We start from the raw sequence: 20566 nt of genomic DNA, 5'->3' as shown, positions 1-20566 counted from the left end.
TCCCTTTTTGACAGAGTTTCACTCTTGTTGCCCAGACTGGAGTGCAATGGCACGATCTCGGCTCACCGCAACCTCCACCTCCCAGGTTCAAGCGATTCTCCTGCCTCAGCCTCCCGAGTAGCTGGGATTACAGGCATGTGCCACCATGCCGAGCTAATTTTGTATTTTTAGTAGAGATGGGTTTGGTCAGGCTGGTCATGTTGGTCAGGCTGGTCTCAAACTCGGGACCTCAGGTGATCCACCTGCCTCAGCCTCCCAAAGTGCTGGGATTACAGGTGTAAGCCACCACGCCTGGCCAAGTACTTTATTTTCTTGCTTATCTTTCTCTGGTTGTTGTATCTATGAATGAGAATGAGGTATTGAAGTCTGTAAGTATTGTTGTAGAATTGTCATTTATCCTTTCAATTATATCAATACCTGCTTTGTATATGTTGATTATCTGTTATGAGGTGCTTACATGTTTATAATAGTTACATGTTCTTGCTCTGTTGAACCTTTTATCAATATGTAGTATTTTTCTTTGTTTCATAACCTTTTTGATTCAAAGTCTTATTTTCTTTGATATTAATAGAGCCATTCCTGCTGTCTTTGGGTTACTCTTTGCATGGAATACCTTTTTCCATCCTTTCCCTTTCAATCCACTTGTATCTTTGGGTCCAGAGCGAGTCTATTGTAGATAGCATGGAGTGCGATCATATCTTTTTGTTTATTCTACCAATCTCTGTCTTTGGATGGGAGGGTTTAATTAATATGCATCAAAAGTAATGACTGATACGGAGGGATTTACTTCTGTCATTTTGTTGTTTCTCATATGCCTTACAGCTTTTTTGTCTCTCATTTTCTGAATACTGTCTTCTTTTGTGTTGAGTTGATTCTTTGCAGTGAAACATTTAAATTACCTTTTCATTTCCTTTCATGTAGATGCTGTAGCTATTCTCCTTGTGCTTACAATGGACATTGCATTTAACATTCTAAAGTTTTAATACTCTGATTTTAATTTATACCAGCTTAACTTCAACAGCATACAAAAACTATGTTCCTTTATAGCTCTGTCCCCACCCATTTCAGTTTCTGATGTCACAAAATAACACCTTTTTGATACATTGTGTGCCCCAAAACATAAACTAATACTTGCCTTTTTTTTTTTTTTTAACACGTTAGCATGTTAACATAGAAAACAAAACATAGAGGCTGGGCATGGTGGCTCACACCTGTAATCCCAGCACTTTGGGAGGCCGAGGTGGGCAGATCACCTGAGGTCAGGAGTTCGAGACCAGCCTGGCTAAATGGCGAAATCCCATCTACTAAAAATACAAAAATTGTCTAGGCATTGTGGCAGGCACCTGTAATCCCAGCTACTCAGGAGGCTGAGGCACGAGAATTGCTGGAACCTGGGAGGTGGAAGCTGCAGTGAGCTGAGATCGCACCGCTACACTCCAGTCTGGGCAACAGAGTGAGACTCCATCTCAAAAAAATAAAAAGAAAAGAAAAAAAAATAGAGTTACAAAACAAAGCTATAATGATCAATTTTATATTTGCCTATATATTTACCTTTACTGTCATCTTTACTTCTTCATGTAGCTTCAAATTACTGTATAGTGTCCTTTCATTTCAACCTACAGGACACCATTTAGCATTTCTTATAGGGCAGGTCTAGTGGGGTAATGAACTCCCTCAGCTTTTGTTTATTTGAAAATGTCTTATTTCTTTCCGCATGTTTTGCCAGCATAGGATTCCTGGTTGACATTTTTTTTCTTTTAGCACTTTAAACATATTAGCCTTCTGAACTCCAAAATATCTGATTAGAAATCTTCTGTGACCTTACTGAGTATCCCCTGTGTGTGTGACAAGTCAGTGCTCTCTTGCTGCTTTCAGGATTCTCTGTCTTTGACTTTTTACAGTTTGATTATAATGTGTCTTGGTGTGTTTCTTTTTTATATGTGTGTCAATGTTTATATTTATGCTTTTCATTAAATTTAAGGAAATTTTTGACCATTATTTCTTCACGCATACTCTCTGTCATCTTCTGTCTCTCTCCTTCTGAGATTGCCATGTGCAGATGTCAGTTCACTTGATAGTGTTCGCGGTCCCTTAATCTCTGTTCACTTTTCTTCTTTTTTTTTTCTTTTCTGTTATTCAGATGTGATCATTTCCATTGTCCTGTTTTCAAGTTCACTAATCCTTCTGCCTGTAGAAATATGCCTTTGAATTCTTCTAATGAATTTTTTCATTTCAGTTTTTATACTTTTTAGTTCCAGAATTTCTTTTTGGTTTCTTTTTAGGTTTTTGATGCCTATTGATATTTCTATTTTGTTTATATATCCTTTGCTTGACTTTCCCCACATATTCCTGTGGTTTTTAGAGCATCTTTAAGATGGCTGTTTTAAAGTCTGTTTCTAGTGGATCTGCCATCTACCCTTTTTCAGGGTCAGTTTCTGTTGGATTTGTAGTTTTCTTTTGAATGGGCCATACTTTACTGTTTCTTTGTGTGCCTTGTGATTTTATTGCTGAAAACTGAATATTTGTATCTTATCATGTGGCCACCATGGGAATCAGATTCTTTGCCTCTCTCAGTGTTTTCTGGAGTTTTGTTTTGTTTTGTTTTGTTTGATTATCGAAGGCTACCTCTGTGCCAAAGATCAGCCCGAGGTATGAACTTAAGGTCTTTTCAGGTCTCTTTGAAGACTGCACCTTTCCCTGGGCATCCATGGTGACTATAATTTCCCTATAAATATGTTTATTTTTTAATTTCTTAGTCTTTAATGTATGTCTCCCAAAGAGGGGAAAGAGAAAAGTGAAAGAGTAGGGATGGGGGAAGCACTGGCCCTTGAAATCCCCAGGAAGTCACTTAAGCTAGACGGGGAGGGGCTTGGCACCATGACTGGCTACCTCTATTCCACCCTTCCATGACAAGAACACAGATCCTTAATATTTTGAAGATAGTGTTCTTATTGCCTATCCTGGCTCTTAGAAGCTGCATGCAAGCTGCTCCCATAACATGGACACAGCTGCCTGCCGTGGGGCTGAGTCGTTGGGGACTGGTAGCGGCTTTGGAGCTAAGAGCGGAGATTGACTGAAAATAACTGCAATTTACTGTCAAGCCTTCTCCTGAATGTTACAAGCCTTCAATAGACTCCAGAGTTCCAAAATAGTTACATCAGACAAATTCTGCCAGTGTAATTTTTGTCTGGGTGGGGTAAAGTATTCCTAGTGCTTTCTACTCCAGCATCTTCCCAGAATCCTCTACCTGGATATTTTTAAAATGTATACTTAGTTGAATTCTTAAGTAAATTCACTTTGCTGTTCTCCTTCAGAACAACACAAGGACTTTCCTGTGCTTTTTCCTACAAGTTTCCTTTTAAACAAGTTGATACATGTGTGTGTGTTTATTTATTTAATTTTGAGACAGAGTTTCACTCTGGTTACCCAGGCTAGAATGCAGTGGTGCAATCTTGGCTCACTGCAACTTCTGCCTCCTGGGTTCAAGCGATTCTCCTGCCTCAGCCTCCCAAGTAGCCAAGATTACAGGTGTACACCACCACACCTGGCTAATTTTGTATTTTTAGTAGAGATGGGGTTTCACTATGTTGGTCAGGCTGGTCTTGAACTCCTGACCTCAAGTGATCCGCCCACCTTGGCCTCCCAACATGCTGGGATTACAGGCGTGAGCCACCGTGCCCAGCCGATACTTGTTTAGATGTGTCCTTGTAAATACCACTTTCTCAGTTCACCTTTGTTTCTGGCACTCCCAGCTGTTGCTGCTGGTGCGGTTTCCTTCTTACTGAACTCAGTGGTAAACTTAGCCTTCTTTTTTCTCCCCAAAACATCTTTATTGCACTTTCTTGAATAATAGATCATCAGAGTAGAAACTCTAAATCGAGGTATTTCCTGTTAGCACTTTGAAGATATTCCTCTGTTGCCTTCCTACATAATTATTTCATTATCTTCTAGTGTCTTTCATCACCACGAAAAAAATGTCTGGTGTTTTTCCTTAGTTTCGGAGTCTGCTGATAAATTCAGCAACCAGTAACATTTATTAAGGTTACTGTAGTAAGCACTACACATGCTGTAATTCATTTAATTCTTACAAAAGTCTATTGGATCATACATACTAATTTTTCTCATATTCCAAAGGAGGAAACTGAGGCTTAAAAGAATACAAGTCTAGCCGGGTGCAGTGGCTCACACCTGTAATTCCAGCACTTTGGGAGGCTGAGGCGGGTGGATCACCTCAGGTCAGGGGTTCAAGACCAGCCTGGCCAACATGGCAAAACCCCATCTTTACTAAAAATATAAAAATTGGGTGGGCATGGCGGCATGTGCCTGTAATCCTAACTACTTGGGAGGCTGAGGCAGGAGAATCACTTGAACCCAGGAGGCGGAGGTTGCAGTAAGCCGAGATTGCGCCACTGTACTCCAGCCTGGGCGACAGAGCAAGACGACTCCGTCTCAAAAAAAAAAAAAAAAATGTACAAGTCTTGTCCAGGGGCAAATAGGACACAGCTAGAATTCCCAAGTGTTTCAAAATACAAAGCCTACTTTGAACAAGTACATTGTACAGACAAGGTAGGGAAGGTGAAATGTCCTTTGGAAACAAGAGACAGAGTCCCTGTCCCGGCATAGCCAACAGCAGTCTCCTTGATCTCCATGATCATTAGCTCTGAGAGTCTGGCCATAATTAAGATCCTGTAGATAATTAGGCACTGATCACAGGGACCTCCTTCTTGGAGATATAAAACTTGTAGTCTGTAAAGGCAGTGGAAGAAGAACTATCACCTCCCCCATACCCTCCTATCTTGGAATAAGAAGGGACTTGCGTATCTCCATTTAGGTTTTGTGCAGTGTTGTCTTAGCAAAACCTAGTGATTGTGGTACATGTGGAACTTACCCTCATCAGAGGCCTGATTGCTCCCAGCAGCAGTTGCTTTTAGAGAAATATCAGAGGAAATTGGCATTTTGGTAACACTGCTCAGAGGATTTAGTTCCACTCCAACAAAATTGGAGATTAATTTTGAAACTTCAGAAAATGAGTTTCCAGATAAACTTTTAGAATTGCACTTGGATATATCGAGAATGTAATCTTTTGGTTATAGTTTTGTCTCTCAAAACGGTTCCACAGGCAACTGTTACCATGTGAATCCTACTTATTACCAGTAAACTCAGAAGAGGGTGGCAACAGCTGTCAGCATTCCATCATTACAGGTGATCTCAACTCTGCCCTTGTGATCTCTACCTCTTCTTACCCAAAGAAGAAACTATACAGTTGTAGCTACAACCAGCAAGAACAAATTTCAATAAATCTGGGAAGTTCAAAAGATACCACTGTAATGAAACCACCATTGAAAATTATGACTGCGACAATGAAAGAGATCTCACCTAACCAACTCCGTCTTGCTTCTAGCCTCCAAGCTGTCCTTGTTCATACTTGGGCGTAGACTGAACTAACTTTGGGAGGAACTTAGTTTATAATTTATAGTTTATAGTTTATAATTGTAAACTTAGTTTATAATTTATAGTTTATAATTTAAAACAAAGATGTAACAGCCCTTTCCTAAAACAAACCTCCTTCTTGCCTAGGGACCAGATGGCCTTTGTAAGACTAAGAAATTAGCCACACAATTAGAAGTTAGTGTTTAAGAGCCATGCAGCTGGAGGCTACAAGATTCTGACCCTCCCTAAACTGTCCCTGAGATCAGCGCTTGAGAAATTTTGCAGACCTTGCTGATGGATCAGCTGACACCACCCAGCTGGATAAACTGGCTCATCTGATCTTGTGGCCCCCACCCAGGAACTGACTCAGCTCAAGAGGACATCGTCAATTCCCTGTGATTTCATCTCTGACCAATCAGCACTCCTGGCTCACTGGCTTCCCCCCACCCACCAAGTTGTCCTTAAAAACTCTGCTCCCTGAATGCTCAGGGACACCGATTTGAGTAATCATAAAACTCCAGCCTCCCGCATAGCTGGCTCTGTGTGAATTACTGTTTTTCCATTGCAATTCCCCTGTCTTGATAAATTGGCTCTGTCTAGGCAGTGGGCAAGGTGAACCCACTGGGCAGTTACAGTAACACTCTTTTTTTGTAGTCTAAAAGTCACCCCTCAGTATTCCAAAATCACTTCTCCCTCAGACTACCCCTGGACTTCCTCTACTCCCATGCAGTTAACATTAATTTTGAGTTGTGAGAAGGTCCGGCAGCCGCTCTTCTTTCCTTTCACTAGTACTTCCCCTGCTGTTTGGCTTGTAAGTGTGATTGTATGTTTGGAAGACCCATCTAGAAAATAATAATTGACACTAAGATCACATAAAAGCCCTTGAGTGTAGAAATGAAAATAATATGAATGATTCGTTTTGCATTAGTGCTCTTTTTTATTTTTGTTTTATTCCATTTTTGTCTATTATATATGGCCTTTGAAATCTGATTGTGCGGATAGATGAATTTTACCCAAACAAAGGGCTGACCTTGCCCTCAGCTTTTAGAAGGTAATCTCTAAGCCCTTGGAATGTCCTGCCTGATAAGAGTACCTTTGTTTATTTATAGGCCTTGGGCCACAAAAGATACTCTCTTTTTTGTTGTTGTTGTTGTTGTTGTTGTTGTTGTTGTTGTTGTTTTTGAGATGGCGTCTCACTCTGTTGCCCATGCTGGAGTGCAGTGGCATGATCTCTGCTCACAGCAACCTCCACCTCCCAGGTTCAAGCGATTCTCCTGCCTCAGCCTCGTAAGTAGCTGGGATTACAGGTGTGCACCTCCACATCCAGCTAATTTTTGTATTTTTAGTAGAGATGGGGTTTCACCATGTTGGCCAGGCTGGTCTCAAACTCCTGACCTCAGGTGATCCTCCCACCTCAGCTGCCCAAAGTGCTGAGATTACAGGCATGAGCCACCATGCCCAGCCCCCACACCAGATATTCTCTGCCAACCAAATGATTTCATATGGTTGGGGCTTTGGGCCATGCAGTTATTGGCTCAACCTCTGGAGGGGCCGGAAATTAAGGTCAGACATGTGGCAATCAACAGTGTCTAGGTGACTGAGCCGCAGTAAAATCTTTGGATACCAAGACTCAGGTGCATTTCCAAGGTTGGCAGCACTCTATGCATATCATCACACATCCCTGCTGGGAGAAGTTAGCTGTGTCTATAACCCCTCTGCGGTAGGACAACTGGAAGTTCCAAGCATGGAATTCTCCTAGACTCGGTCCCACGTGCCTGTTCCCTCAGTTAGCATTAATGTGTGTCCTTATGCTATAATAAAACATACATGAATATAACAGCTTTCAGAGAGTTCTGGGGGTCCTTCTAGCGAACCGTTAAATCTGGAGGTGGTCTTGGGGGCCCCTGAACTTTGCACTGGTGTATGTGTTTTCCCATCCTCATTTCACCATTTCTCATTCTTAACTGCAATATGGGAGTAGCTCTGTTTTCTGGAGTGATTGTGATGGCTAAATGAAGTGAAGTATAAAAAGCATCTAGAATTGTGCCTTGCCTATAGCCGTGTATTAGTCTGTTCTCACGCCGCTGGTAAAGACATACCCCAGACTGGGTAATTTATAAGAAAAAAGAGGTTGAATGGACTCACAGTTCACGTGGCTGGGATGCCATCACATTCATGGCGGAAGGTGAAAGGCACGTCTCACGTGGTGGCAGACAAGAGAAGAGAACTTGTGCAGGGAAACTCCCCTTCATAAAACCATCAGATCTTGTGAGATTTATTCACTGTCTCAAGAACAGCACAGGAAAGGCCCACCCTCATGATTCAATTACCTCCCACCCGGTCCCTCCTACAACACATGGGAATGGTGGGAACTACAATTCAAGATGAGATTTGGGTGGGGACAGAGCCAAACCATATCAAGCAGTTTCTTAATAAAGGCTTTTTTGTAAAGGTTCTGACTATTTGCTTTTTAAATAAAGACTGGTATAGTGTTACATGGAGGAATAGTCACACAAACTGCCTCCAATGTTGATGCTAATAAATAGCTTGTGGGGTGCTCTTTTTTCAGCTCAGATATAGGATTTCCTTCTTATTTCAACTCTTGAATGTATAGAACTATGAGACCTTTGTATGATTAGAACTTTTTCAGTGACTCTGCAGTATTTATAACAAAAGCTGGAACAACTTTCAGCAGAACCTGGTTTGAGACAGTGACTGGGAGCCAGCCAAATGATACAGATTTTTTGTTTGTGACATTTTGAGTTTGAGGTGACTGGATCTCCCATATAGATGAGTCTATGGAGAAGTTACAAGGGAAACTGATGGGTTCTTCGTCTGCAACCTGTTGCCTGTAACTGTTAGGAACTAGTTCATGTAATGGGAGAATATCCTTCACTGTGGCAGTTTTATTTTTTTAGTTATTATTTTCTGAGAAGAGATGGAAGCTTGTAAATAAAATCAAACAGATCAAAGGCAGAGCACACTGACTAGAGGTCTGCATAAAAAGCTTTTGGCTCCCATTGTTTGCCTAAGGCCTCTCTTGTGCTGTACTTGAGTAGAGAAATAATTAACAGACAGTAGGCTTCTCAGTGCGCTCATTGTTTAGACTGAATGCCCAGAGAAGTTGAAGTACCTTAAGAATTTGGGATATAGGCTGGGTGTGGTGGCTGATGCCTGTAATCCTAGCACTTTGGGAGGCCGAGGTGGGCGGATCACCTGAGGTCAGGAGTTGGAGACCAGCCAGGCCAACATGGTGAAACCCCGTCTCTACTAAAAATGCAAAAATTAGCCGGGCTTGGTGATGCATGCCTATAATCCCAGCTACTCCAGAGGCTGAGACAGGAGAATCTCTTGAACCTGGGAGGAAGAGGTTGCAGTGAGCTGAGGTTGTGCCACTGCACTCTAGCCTAGACAACAGAGTGAGACTCCGTCCCCCTCACCCCCCCAAAAAAAAAAAAAAGAATTCGGAATATACACTGTTTTCTGTAAGTTTTAGATAAGTTAAACAAAGGGAGTTAACTTAAAGATGTTGCACACAAATAAGTCCAGGGGTAAAACAAAATAAAACAAAAAATGAAACCAACTCTCGGCCAGGTGAGGTGACTCACATCTGTACTCCCTGCACTTCAAGAGGCTGAAGTAAGAGAATTGCTTGAGCCCTGGAGTTCAAAACCATCCTGGGCTGCATAGCAAGACTGTCTCTCGACAAAACATTAACAAATTAGCCAGATATGGTGTCATGCACCTGTAGTCTCAGCTATTCCAGAGACTGAGGAGGGAGGATCCTTGAGCCCAAGAAGTTGAGGCTGCAGTGAGCTATGATTGCACCACTGCACTCCGATCTGGGCGACAGAGGAAGACCCTGTCTCTAAAACAAAACAAAACAAAACAAAACAACACAAAACAAAAATCCTCTCTCTGCAGTTTCCTTGAGAAATATTTGAAAGACATGACTATTAGTTCTGTCATTTTCCAGTTTGAAAGCTACCAGTAGCATGGGATCATGTAATGGCCACGTCTCTTTAACACCTTCCAATTTGAATCTTGGCCCTTCTACTTCCTGAGGATATGTCCTAAGCACATCTATCACCTAGCTTTTTTTGGACTTTTGCTCTCATTCTAAAGATAGGAATGTAACTACAACATGTTTGTTATGTGGATTACACAAGATAGAGAACCAAACATAGCACCTAGTACCCAGTAGGACACTTCACAAGGATTCGTCACTACTGTTTGCCTGCTAGTCCTCTCCTTTCCTCTGCCCTACATTTTTTGGCTGAGGTTGTTGATGTGCTTTTTCCTTTCTTGGATGGATACAGTCACCACTATTTTAAACCTTATTTTTAGTTTTGTCAAAATTCTATGTGGACAGTTTAAAAGTCCAAGTTTATTAAAAACAAAAACAAAAAACAGCAGTTCCTTGTACCTTCCTCAAACACAAACACACCTCCATTTCCCCTTCTCAAGCAAAAAAACTTTCAGATTTTCTAGGTGATTCATTTGGTATTTATCTCTATATCTCTAAATAGCATACACAGCTGCTCGCCCCTGCACCCCCAGTTCACCATTTTGCTTATTATCTCTTTTTTTTTTTTTGAGGCGGAGTCTTACTCTGTCCCCCAGGCTGGATGGAGTGCAGTGGTGCAATCTCAGCTCACTGCAACCTCCGCCTCCTAGGTTCAACCAGTTCTCCTGCTTCAGCCTCCCGAGTAGCTGGGACTACAGGAGCCCACCACCACACCTGGCCAGTTTTTATATTTTTAGTAGAGACGGTGTTTCACCTTGTTGGCCAGGCTGTTCTTGAACTCCTGACCTCAAATGATCCACCCACCTCAGCCTCCCAAAGTGCAATTACAGGTATGAGCCACCATGCCTGGCCACTTCTTATCTCTTTACTGTGTACCGTGGAAGATGAGGCTCGAGCTTGCTTCTGCCTCCTCCTGGAACATCCTTTCCCATTCCCCCACCCTCCTATCATGCACATACCAGATTTTTATTTAGATGATTGGTTTTTTGCTTTATTATAACCATGTGAACACTGTTCACGGCCAAGCCATGCCATCTCCTGCAATTGCTATTTGTTTCCAGCGCCACCTTTGGTTAACTTTTATTATTTTCTTCATCTAGATTTCTGTGTTCTTTTGCTAACAACTCTCTGCCATCTCAAATATATTGCCTTTCAGACTTTCAGATTTGTTGGATTTGCTATCAGGTTCCTCTTTTTGAAGAAGTCTCTGCAGGGACACTTTCTTATCTACCTACCTTGGACAGTTCACTCTCTACCACCTAGTTCACAGCTGTTTTCCTGGGATCACCAGCTCTGTCTTGAGTGAAATGTTTCTGGGATCCCATGTTTCCTAAAGTTACTCCTTCATTTACAGGAAATGCAACTTCTAGGAGATTCCTAAGAAACTGGTATGTGAAAAGTACAACTTTTCGAGGCCTTAAATGTTTAAACGTGTTTTCATTCTCCCTACACACTTGATTTGGATATAGAATTCTTGGCTGGAAACTATTCCCCCTTTGAGGTTGGACCTACTGTCTTTCAGCTTTCCTTGCAGTAATTGAGAACTCAAAAGGCATTCAGATTCTTAATCCTCTGTGTATGACCATATGTTTCTCATTAGATTTTCTCTTTGTCTCCATTGTTTTGAAATTTCACTGTAATGTACCTCAGACGGTGTGTCTGGTTTTATCCATTGTAGACACCTTTAATGTGGAAACTCATGTCCTTCACTTCTTAACATTTCCAGAATTATTTCAATGAATATATCCTCTCTTCTATTTTTTTTTCTCCTTTCTGTCTAGAACTACTAAAAAGAAAAGTTTTAAATTGGATCTTATGAACTAGTTCTTTAATATTTTTTTTTTTTTAAATCTTTTCTGCCAGGTGCAGTGGCTCACGCCTATAATCCCAGCACTTTGGGAGGCCAAGCAGGTGAATCACCTGAGGTCAGGAGTTCAAGACCACCCTGGCCAATATGGTGAAACCCCGTCTCCACTAAAAATACAAAAAATTAGCCAGGCATGGTGGCACATGCCTGTAGTGTAGTGCCTCAGCTACCCTGGAGGCCAAGGCAGGAGAATCTCTTGTGCCTGGGATACAGAGGTTGCAGTGAGCTGAGATCACGCCATTGCACTCCAGCCTGGGTGACAGAGTGAGACTCTATCTTAAAAAACATAATAAAAATAAAAATTAAATTAAAACACCTTTTCTTTCCTATGTTCTATTTTTCTTTTTTGCTCTACACTCTAGAAAATGTTCTTAATTTTGTTTCTTAACTTTCTTGTGAGTCCTTCATTTATGCTCCCATATTTTAAAAATCTGTGGTCTTTTAAAAATTATTTTAATGTTCCTTTTATAGCATAGTTTTAAAATGGATGCAGTATTTTCTTTCATTTCTTTAAGGATATTAATAATAGTTGTTTCAGTTTAGTTGGTTTTTGTTTGTGTCATTTTCTCCCTGCATAGGCTCAGTTTATGTTTTTCTTTTTGTTTGTTTGTTTATTTTTTGAGACGGAGTCTTGCTCTGTCACCTAGGCTAGAGTGCAATGGCGTGATCTCAGCTCACTACAACCTCCACCTCCTGGGTTCAAGTGATTCTCCTGCCTCAGCCTCCCAAGTAGCTGGGATTACAGGCGCCTGCAACTGCACTCGGCTGTTTTTTGTATTTTTAGTAGAGATAGAGTTTCATTGTATTGGCCAGGCTGGTCTCGAACTCCTGACCTCAGGTGATCTGCCCGCCTGGGCCTCCCAATGTGCTGGGATTACAGGCGTGAGCCACCACTCCCGGCCTCTTTTTATTTTTATCCCTCTATCATGTTAGAAGTTTTTCTGAGGTGGCTGATGGTCATTGGTTATATGCTTGTATTTGAGAGTGGGAGACTAAAGACCAGCCTGGCCAACATGGCGAAACCCCATCTCTTCAAAAAATACAAAAATTAGCCAGGCATGGTGGTGCACGCCTATAATCCCAGCTACTTGGGAGGCTGGTGCAGGAGAATTGCTTGAACCAGAGAGGCGGAGGTTGCAGTGAAGCCGAGATTGTGCCATTGCACTCCAGCCTGGGCGACAGAGCAAGACTCCATCTCAAAAATAAATAAATAAAAATAATAATAAATAAAGAGCACCCTACGACTATGGGCTTGACTCTATCTTGGCGTGATCTACCGGGTCATATCCTTAGGGAATCCCAACCTCAGTATCTTGCAATCTGTCTTCTTGGGCTGGTCAGTAGGGTCTTCTCATTTTCTGCAGCTTGCAGTGGTCCCTGGTGGTCCGGAAACGGAAAGGGAATAGTTTTATTACGGCAGCCCTGCCCTCAGCTATACCTCCTGTCCCACAGACCATAGATCCCTTCTGAATTGTCTTCTGAGAAGAAACCTCCAAGCATCTGTCAGGGCATGGAGTGGGTAGGTGCTCAGCTGTGAATATGTGCAGGGAGGTCAGGAACTTGAGATTCTAATCATGTCTTAAACAGAATATAAACCTGCCTTTGGGTTTTTGGTGGGGAGTGGGTTTGGTACCTCCTCAATCCATGCTTCCTGACGGGGGGACTGGTGCAGCCAGTTTCTGAGCCTTTGAGGAATTCTAAAGCATAAATTGGGCTGAATCTTGGATTTCTCTATTTGTTAGCTTAGGATTCAGCTCTCTTGGGTCTGCTAAACCAGTTTGCTCACCCATCATCTTTTCAGCTTCTAAAAGTCCAGCACTGTTTTCTCCTCTCCCGATAGCTTTCTTTTTATGTTATATTCTTTTTAAAATGTTCTTACTGTCATTTTAGTGGGGTTTCAAGAGGAAGTAATAGCAAATGCATGCATTTAATCTACCATCTTTAATAGAATCTTTTTAAACATTTACACTAACAGAGAACCTATGCTGTTATTATTGTTTAGTGAAATTCTCCCTTTGTGAAAGATGAGAACATAAGGAGAACAAGACCCTTTGTACAGCAGTTTGGTTCTCGCAGAGAGTGGGAACCTGCAATGCCTCATCTAACCAGCAAGGCCACAGACCCTTAGTAGCCTGGCTTTATTAAGTCAGGCTGTACCTTATTGTGCTTATGTGTTTTTAAGATCATCTATGACCTTTTGAGTTTATTTGTAATTCTGCATAGATTCCGTTCTTCCCTTACTGTCGGATTTGAGGGATTCTTTTAGCAGGGTGACCTCATGTCTCAGGATACTTAACCTCAGATTTTACAATTTGGGGTTTCATGCCTCTGTTTATGCAGCTGTCTCTCAGCGCTGTTTGTGTGTCAATCATACCAAATTTTGCTCTTTCAGCTTCTGCCTTTTACATGGAACACTTTGATTTTTTCTGAGCTGTGATTATTCAGTATGATTCGTCTCAGATTGCCCCTGAGAGGAGGCACATGTGGTTCAGTTTTGTCTTTTGGGTCTAGTGACTCCATTCATTTCAGAATAACTTACTCTTAAGGACTGAATGTTTGTGGCCCCCCTCCCAGATTCATAGGTTGAGGTCCTAACTCCCAGTACGGCTGTATTTGGAGATGGGGTTTCAAAGGAAGCAACTGGGATTAAATGAGGTTATAAGGGTAAGCCTTGATCTGATAGGATCAGTGTCTTTATAAGAAGAGACATCAGGGCTGGGTGCAGTGGCTCACCCCTGTGATCCTAGCATTTTGGGAAATCAAGGTGGGACGATCACTTGAGGCCAGGAGTTCAAGAGCAGCCTGGGCAAAATAGCTAGACCCTTTCTCTACAGAAAATTTTAAAATTAGCTGGGCATGGTGACATGTACCTGTAGTCTCAGCTACTCAGGAGGCTGACGTGGGAGGATGGCTTGAGCCCACATGATTGAGGCTGTAGTGTGCTATAGTTGCACCACTGCACTCCAGCCTGGGTGTTAGAGTGAGAACCTATCTCTTAAAAAAAAAAAAAGAAGAAGAAGAGACATGAGAAGGCTCAAGTCACTTGCTCACTCACTTTCCATGTACATGTACCAAGGAAAGGCCATGTGGGACAGAGCAAGAAGGCAGCCGCCTGCAAAGACAGGAAGAGAGCCCTCACCAGAAACTGAGTTAGCCAGAACCTTGGAATTCCAGCCTCCAGAACTGTGAGAAAAGAATTTTCTGTTGTTTCAGCCACCCACACTATGGCATTTTGTTACAGCAGCCTGAACTAATACTCCTGCTTTGTCCAGCATTTACTTGGTCTTCCAGTTAGTTTTTTTAGCCTTTGGGAATCAGGGCAGTAAGTTGTCAGATTTTAGCTTACAGTTGTCCTACCTGTGCAACTGAGATTTCTTCCATTTTAAACCAGAGTAGAGTTTTAGAGTCAAAAGAAACCAGATCTTTTAGTGCAGAAGTTTTCAAACTGCATTAGAAGTTAGGAAGTTGGTTTTGTGAGTTGCAGCCAGCAGTATGAAATGCATTGCCTGCAGTTTTGTGAAAGTTGTATTCCCAGCTTGTGTGTGTATATTTGCGTGTACTATATCGAGATATAAAGTATATTTTTGAGTGTAGGTATGGTTAAAAAAAAAATTTGCCTATTGTATTGCTCAAACTAATCCTTTCTCTTAGAACACCCACGGCAAATGATCAGGTTAGAGTTTGAGGGTGAAGGAGCATCAGGATTATGAACCAGAGGGGTCAGACTTCAGACCTAGAAATCGAAACACCAAAGGGACACAAATAGGGAAGAAGAGAGTATGATCATCTCTTTCTTTCAGCAGGCAACGCTGGGATCCCCAAAAAGACTCCTCTACAGGGCCAAGCTTGTGTGATTTATCGCACATGTCCCTGTATTCCCCAAGTGCCTTGTACATAACCTCACTTACTATACATGCTATGTTGTATTAATAATTTTCGAAATGTATGTGACTAGGCCAGGTCCATAGTTGGCCCGGTTGGCCCATGTTGATGGATGGATCATCATTTTTGGCCTCATTTGACTGTCATACATGTTGAATTACATGTTAATGTCATGTCAGTCACCCCAGGCTCGGTCAAGGGTGAGTGTCGTGCCTCTGTCACGAATACACAGTGAAGCAGTCCCTTCCACTCTGTGGAGCCAGTAGCAGCAAAATCCCATTGTGTCTCAAGATGTCAGTAGAAAGGGTGGAATTTTGATTCTTTCTATGCTCTTCTAGCTTTGTTAAGAGGTGAGGAAGAAGGGCTGGGCCCTCGCATGTCCTGGGTGACGGCATATGTTGTTAAGTTCATATATTCACAGAGCCAGCAGGTGTGGTGGGGTGGAATGCAGGAGGAAAATGCAGGGGCCATTATAGTGTCTGTGGACATTCAGGACAGTGAGGTCCTGTGGCCGGAAAACTGACAGAAACTGTCTAACACGGGAACTGTCTCACTGCAACCGAACTCACAGGATTTAGGAAGACTTCCCAGAGCAAAGGATGAAGGACGTGTGAGTTAGACAGAGGGAACAGCATGGGTGTCACCTGAGAGGGCCACAGCTCATGAAGAGATGCAGATTTGATACTCAGACTTTACATTCAGGATCATGGGAATCATTTCTGCTGTCGGCACAGTCTCAGGCCGTCTGTGGGAAGTTGAGAGAAGCCACAGCTGGAATCAGAAAGTCAGTCAGCTGGAAGACGGTGGCTGCGGCCCAGAGGAAGGGCCTGCGTGACCAAGTCACGCCACTGGCGGCAAAAGTGCTGCCCAGGGAGAATCGATGGAGGTGTGAGGGGCCAGGGAAAAGGAGGTCACCTTTGACTCTGCAATTTTTGAGGCTCAGTGCCTGGGAATGACAGTGATTGCTTCCACAACAATAGACAACACTTCAGGGACAGTCTGTCTCGGGAGAGAAAATGATGGTGAGATATAAATTTTACATCGTGGGTTGCAGAGTTCACAGAGCCCTTGAGGCATCATTTCCAAGAATGGTCTTGTTACAAGAAAACTTCTAATTCTTAGAGTAATTAAACTTTTCCACGCAGTCAGCATTTTCCCCCTGGAAAGCTCTTAGCTAGTGGGTAAAAAATCAGATGTCATTTAAATTCAGCATATTTTAATAGTCTAAATTCAGGAGCCTATATATTTTCTTTTCTTTTCTTTTTTTTTTTTTTTTTTGTGGCTAGAACAGGAAATTGTTCCTTAGTTCATTTGGTTAGTTGGAGTTTTTTTATTTTTATTTTTGAGACGAAGTTTCACTCTTGTCACTGAGGCTAGAGTGCAGTGGCATGGTCTTGGCTCACTGCAACCTCCACCTCCCGGGTTCAAGCGATTCTCCTGCCTCAGCCTCCCAAGTAGCTGGGATTATAAGCACACACCACGACGCCCGGCTAAGTTTTGTATTTTTAGTAGAGATGGGGTTTTACCATGTTGGCCAGGCTAGTCTTGAACTCCTGACCTCAGGTGATCCACCCGCCTCGGCCTTTCAAAGTGCTGGGATGACAAGCATGAGCCACCGTGCCCAGCTGTCAGTCAGAGTTTTTTAAAAGACAGTGGCATGACAAGTACTTGTCTGTTTTTGAGTCAGGTATCAGCGTATTAGTTAATACATTTACACAAATGAATGCCAAACAAATGCTTTGAATTAAAAGCCTTCACAGTTCAATTAGTATTTCCTTACGAGCCTCTTCAATTTTCTGTTTTCTTCATTCCAGGTCATTATTCCACCGTGACTTTTGAGAAGCAATTTTCTTAAGAGAGTACAAATTGGATTATCCCCTCTTACTGAACTGAAATTCTTCAGGCTTTCCACTAATGAGATATCGTATCCATGTTAGGCCAGAAAAGCTAGTTTGAGTCATTTAGTTAGCATTTTTGAATTAGAAGTTATTGATAAAACCTTCACTAATACCTCAAGCCAAGTTGAGTCTAAAAAGGATTCCACGAGGTGCTGTTAACACAGCCTTGAAAATTTGTAACCGATCATAAGCGGCAACAGCAGGAATTAGAGTGAGTTTGAATTAGCCACATGGTAACACCAAAACATTTAACCCTGTGTCAGCGTGACTGCTTGACTGCTCGAGATAAACTTGACTTGTCTTCGGGGCCCAGCAAGACTGCAGGCCCAAGGTAAAGGAAGCTCTCCTGTGGTTGTAGCGCATCTTGCTTTGATAGGAAGTCATGTCTGGACCATGAAAGAGGTTTTTTCGTGTTTGTTTTTGTTTTTTTTTTGATGTGATAGAAAAGATCAGACTTGTTCATGATTTTTAAAAGCATTCATTTTTTTTCCTAGGGATGTTTTTACTTCTGTCTTGACTTGACACGTTTTTTTCTTTCCAGTTTAAAATTGGTGGTGAATGGTGGACGTGGATCGATTATAACCGCTTCCAGGAGCTCATCCAGGAATATGAAGATAGTGGTGGATCAAAAACGTTCAGCGCAAAGGATTATATGGCCAGAACTCCTCACTGGGCATTATTTGGTGCCAATGAAAGAGGCTTTGATCCCAAGGACACAAGACATCAGAGAAAGAACAAATCAAAGGCTATTTCTGGATGTTGAGATTATCTGATTTCAAGGTACTGAAGGACAAAAACTTGGATGGCCTCAAAAGTTTCTTGAACACCACTGTGATTCTTCCAAGGACGAATTACATAAATTATACTTTCACACAAAGGAGATGATAAGGCAGTAAACACGGGGACACGGGGACAGCATCCACACTCAGGGGGCCTGGGCCATAGCCCCAGTGTTTCTTTTCAGAACTCAGCCCCTTTCCTGATTTTACTTCTAAGAGGAAAATTATTTTGGGGAGGAACTACACGGTCATTATTAGAATTTAACTGATCGTTTTGTATTATGACTTGTAAGAGCTGCCAGAATGCCAGTCCCAAGAGTGTCAGACAAGGCAGAAATCTCTGGGCTTCTTCCTCTTACTGGGCCCTTGGATTTCACGGAGCAGCCACTTAGCATTGAATTCCACTACCCTGAGCTAAACGCGTCTGAGCCTTCTAAGATAAGAGCTTGATCCCTTTCCTCTATCTTAAGACAGCACCTCCTGAAAAGAATCGAAGTTGTCACAACTCTCAATTATTTTTAAATACTGCATAGACTGAGTTTTGGCTTATTACCAACCCTTCACAAAATTGCATCAGATCTAAAACTGCTAGATCTCATCTCATTCCCGTGTAAATTACCGCAGACCGCAGGGCTGCAGCGGAGCGAAGCTGTCTGCTGTAAGAGGAGTGGCCATGTGAGGGCAGGGAGTCATTAGTCTCACCAACACACTTTGGACTGAAGAGGATCATTTGTTTTTGTTTAGGAAGTCACTGTCCAGGCCTCATATCACGACCAGATGGCGGGTCTCCGTCGTCTTTCACTCCTGTGGCCCTCACTGCTTTGCACAATCTGTTCTTTCAGGTTCAGCCGTTTTCAAATTGGAAGGATCATAAATACTCAAAATTGTTTTCAAATTAGCAAGTTCTTTTAACAGTCTTTTATGCAAAAATTGAATTAGTAAAATAATCTTTTGTAAAGACTTACAGCATGAGTTTTCTTTTTTTGAATTTTTATTCTAATTTTTGTGGGTACATAGTAGGTGCATATATTTATGGGGTACGTGAGATGTTTTCATACAAGCATGCAATGAGTAATAAGCACATCATGGAGAATGGGGTCTCCATCCCCGCAAGCATTTATCCTTTGTGCGAAAACCAATCCAATTATACTCTTTCAGTTATTTAATTAATTAATTAATTTATTTTTTATTTATTTTGAGACCGAGTCTCGCTGTCACCCAGGCTGGAGTGCAATGGTGTAATCTTGGCTCGCTGTCACCTCTGCCTCCTGGGTTCCAGTGATTCTCCTACCTGAGCCTCCCGAATAGCTGGGATTATAGGCATGCACCACCACGCCTGGTTAATTTTTGTATTTTTAGTAGAGATGGGATTTCACCATGTTGGCCAGGCTGGTCTTGAACTCCTGACCTCAGGTGATCCTCCTGTCTCGGCCTCCCAGAGTGCTAGGATTACAGGCATGAGCCACCGTGCCCGGCCAGCCCTGCAGTTCTAAACCCTGTTAGACCCACCTTTTGTAACTCTATCCTCTATGCCGAATTAAAATTCATAGATATATAATCTACCTACCCAGTTGAAAACTGGGCACTTTTTTTTTTTTTTTTGCGACAGAGTCTTGCTCTGTTGCTGAAGCTGAAGTGCAGTAGCACAATCACGGCTCACTGCAGCTTCAATCTCCTGGGCCCAGGTAGTCCTCTTACCTTAGCCTCCTGGGTAGCTGGGACTGCAGGTGCACACCAAGCTTAGCTACCTTGTTTTGATGTTTTTTGTAGACACAGGGTCTCACTATGTTGCCCAGGCTGGTCTTGAACTCCTGAGCTCGAGAGATCCTCCCGCCTCATCCTCCCATAGTGGCTAGGATTACGGGCATGAGCCACCACACCCAGCCACCATACTTATTTCTCTCTCTTTCTCTTTTTTTTTTTTTTTTCTTTTTTGAGATGGAGTCTCACTCTGTCACCCAGGCCGGAGCGCAATGATGTGATCTCAGCTCACTGCAACCTCCGCCTCCTGGGTTCAAGCAATTCTCCTGCCTCAGCCTCCTGAGTAGCTGGGATTACAGGCACCTGCTACCACGCCCGGCTAATTTTTGTAGTTTTAGTAGAGATGGGGTTTCACCATATTGGCCAGGGTGGTCTCAAACTCCTGACCTTGTGATCTGCCCACCTCAGCCTCCCAAAGTGCTGGGATTACAGCCGTGAGTCACTGCGCCCAGCCCCACCATACTTAATTCTAAATGGTAGAATCAAAATACTTTTCTGTATTGTTACATGGATCAGTAAATATAGGAAAAACCAATCGTTTTTCTCTCTATACTCACACCAGTCAGTCCTTCACTTCTGACACCAAATTTGTGGGGCTTTTTCCTACACCAGTCAATTCTCTGACACCAGCCGGGCATCCTGCTGTTCAGTTCAATTCTGATGCTAATGAATTAACAAAGACTCCATGAATTAAGAGCTCAGTCCCAAGGCTGGGCACCCTGGCTCACGCCTGTAATCCCAGCACTTTGGGAGGCCGAGGCAGGCGGATTACCTGAGGTGGGGAGTTGGAGACCAGCCTGACCAACACGGTGAAACCCCATCTCTACTAAAATTACCAAAATTTGCCGGACGTAGTGGTGGGCACCTGTAATCCCAGCTACTCAGGAGGCTGAGGCAGGAGAATGGCTTGAACTTGAGAGGC

General features: G+C 42.6%; 1 protein-coding gene across 1 annotated transcript in view; it reads left to right on the top strand.

Moving 5' to 3' along the window:
* LOC105548711 (S-adenosyl-L-methionine-dependent tRNA 4-demethylwyosine synthase) overlaps positions 1 to 18846 on the top strand; it is a 268689-nt gene extending 249843 nt beyond the window's left edge. Inside the window, exon 16 of the mRNA XM_011992876.1 lies at positions 17646 to 18846. Within this exon, the coding sequence (XP_011848266.1) occupies positions 17646 to 17867 (222 nt within the window). The 3' untranslated portion in view covers positions 17868 to 18846. The remainder of the gene's footprint in view (positions 1 to 17645) is intronic.
* The last annotated feature ends 1720 nt before the right edge of the window (positions 18847 to 20566 follow it).

This window comes from Mandrillus leucophaeus, unplaced genomic scaffold (assembly GCF_000951045.1).
Source record: "Mandrillus leucophaeus isolate KB7577 unplaced genomic scaffold, Mleu.le_1.0 Scaffold42, whole genome shotgun sequence".
Classification (NCBI taxonomy): Eukaryota; Metazoa; Chordata; class Mammalia; order Primates; family Cercopithecidae; genus Mandrillus; species Mandrillus leucophaeus.
Note: the sequence above shows the minus strand (reverse complement) of the source record. Positions and strands in the feature narration are given on the sequence as shown.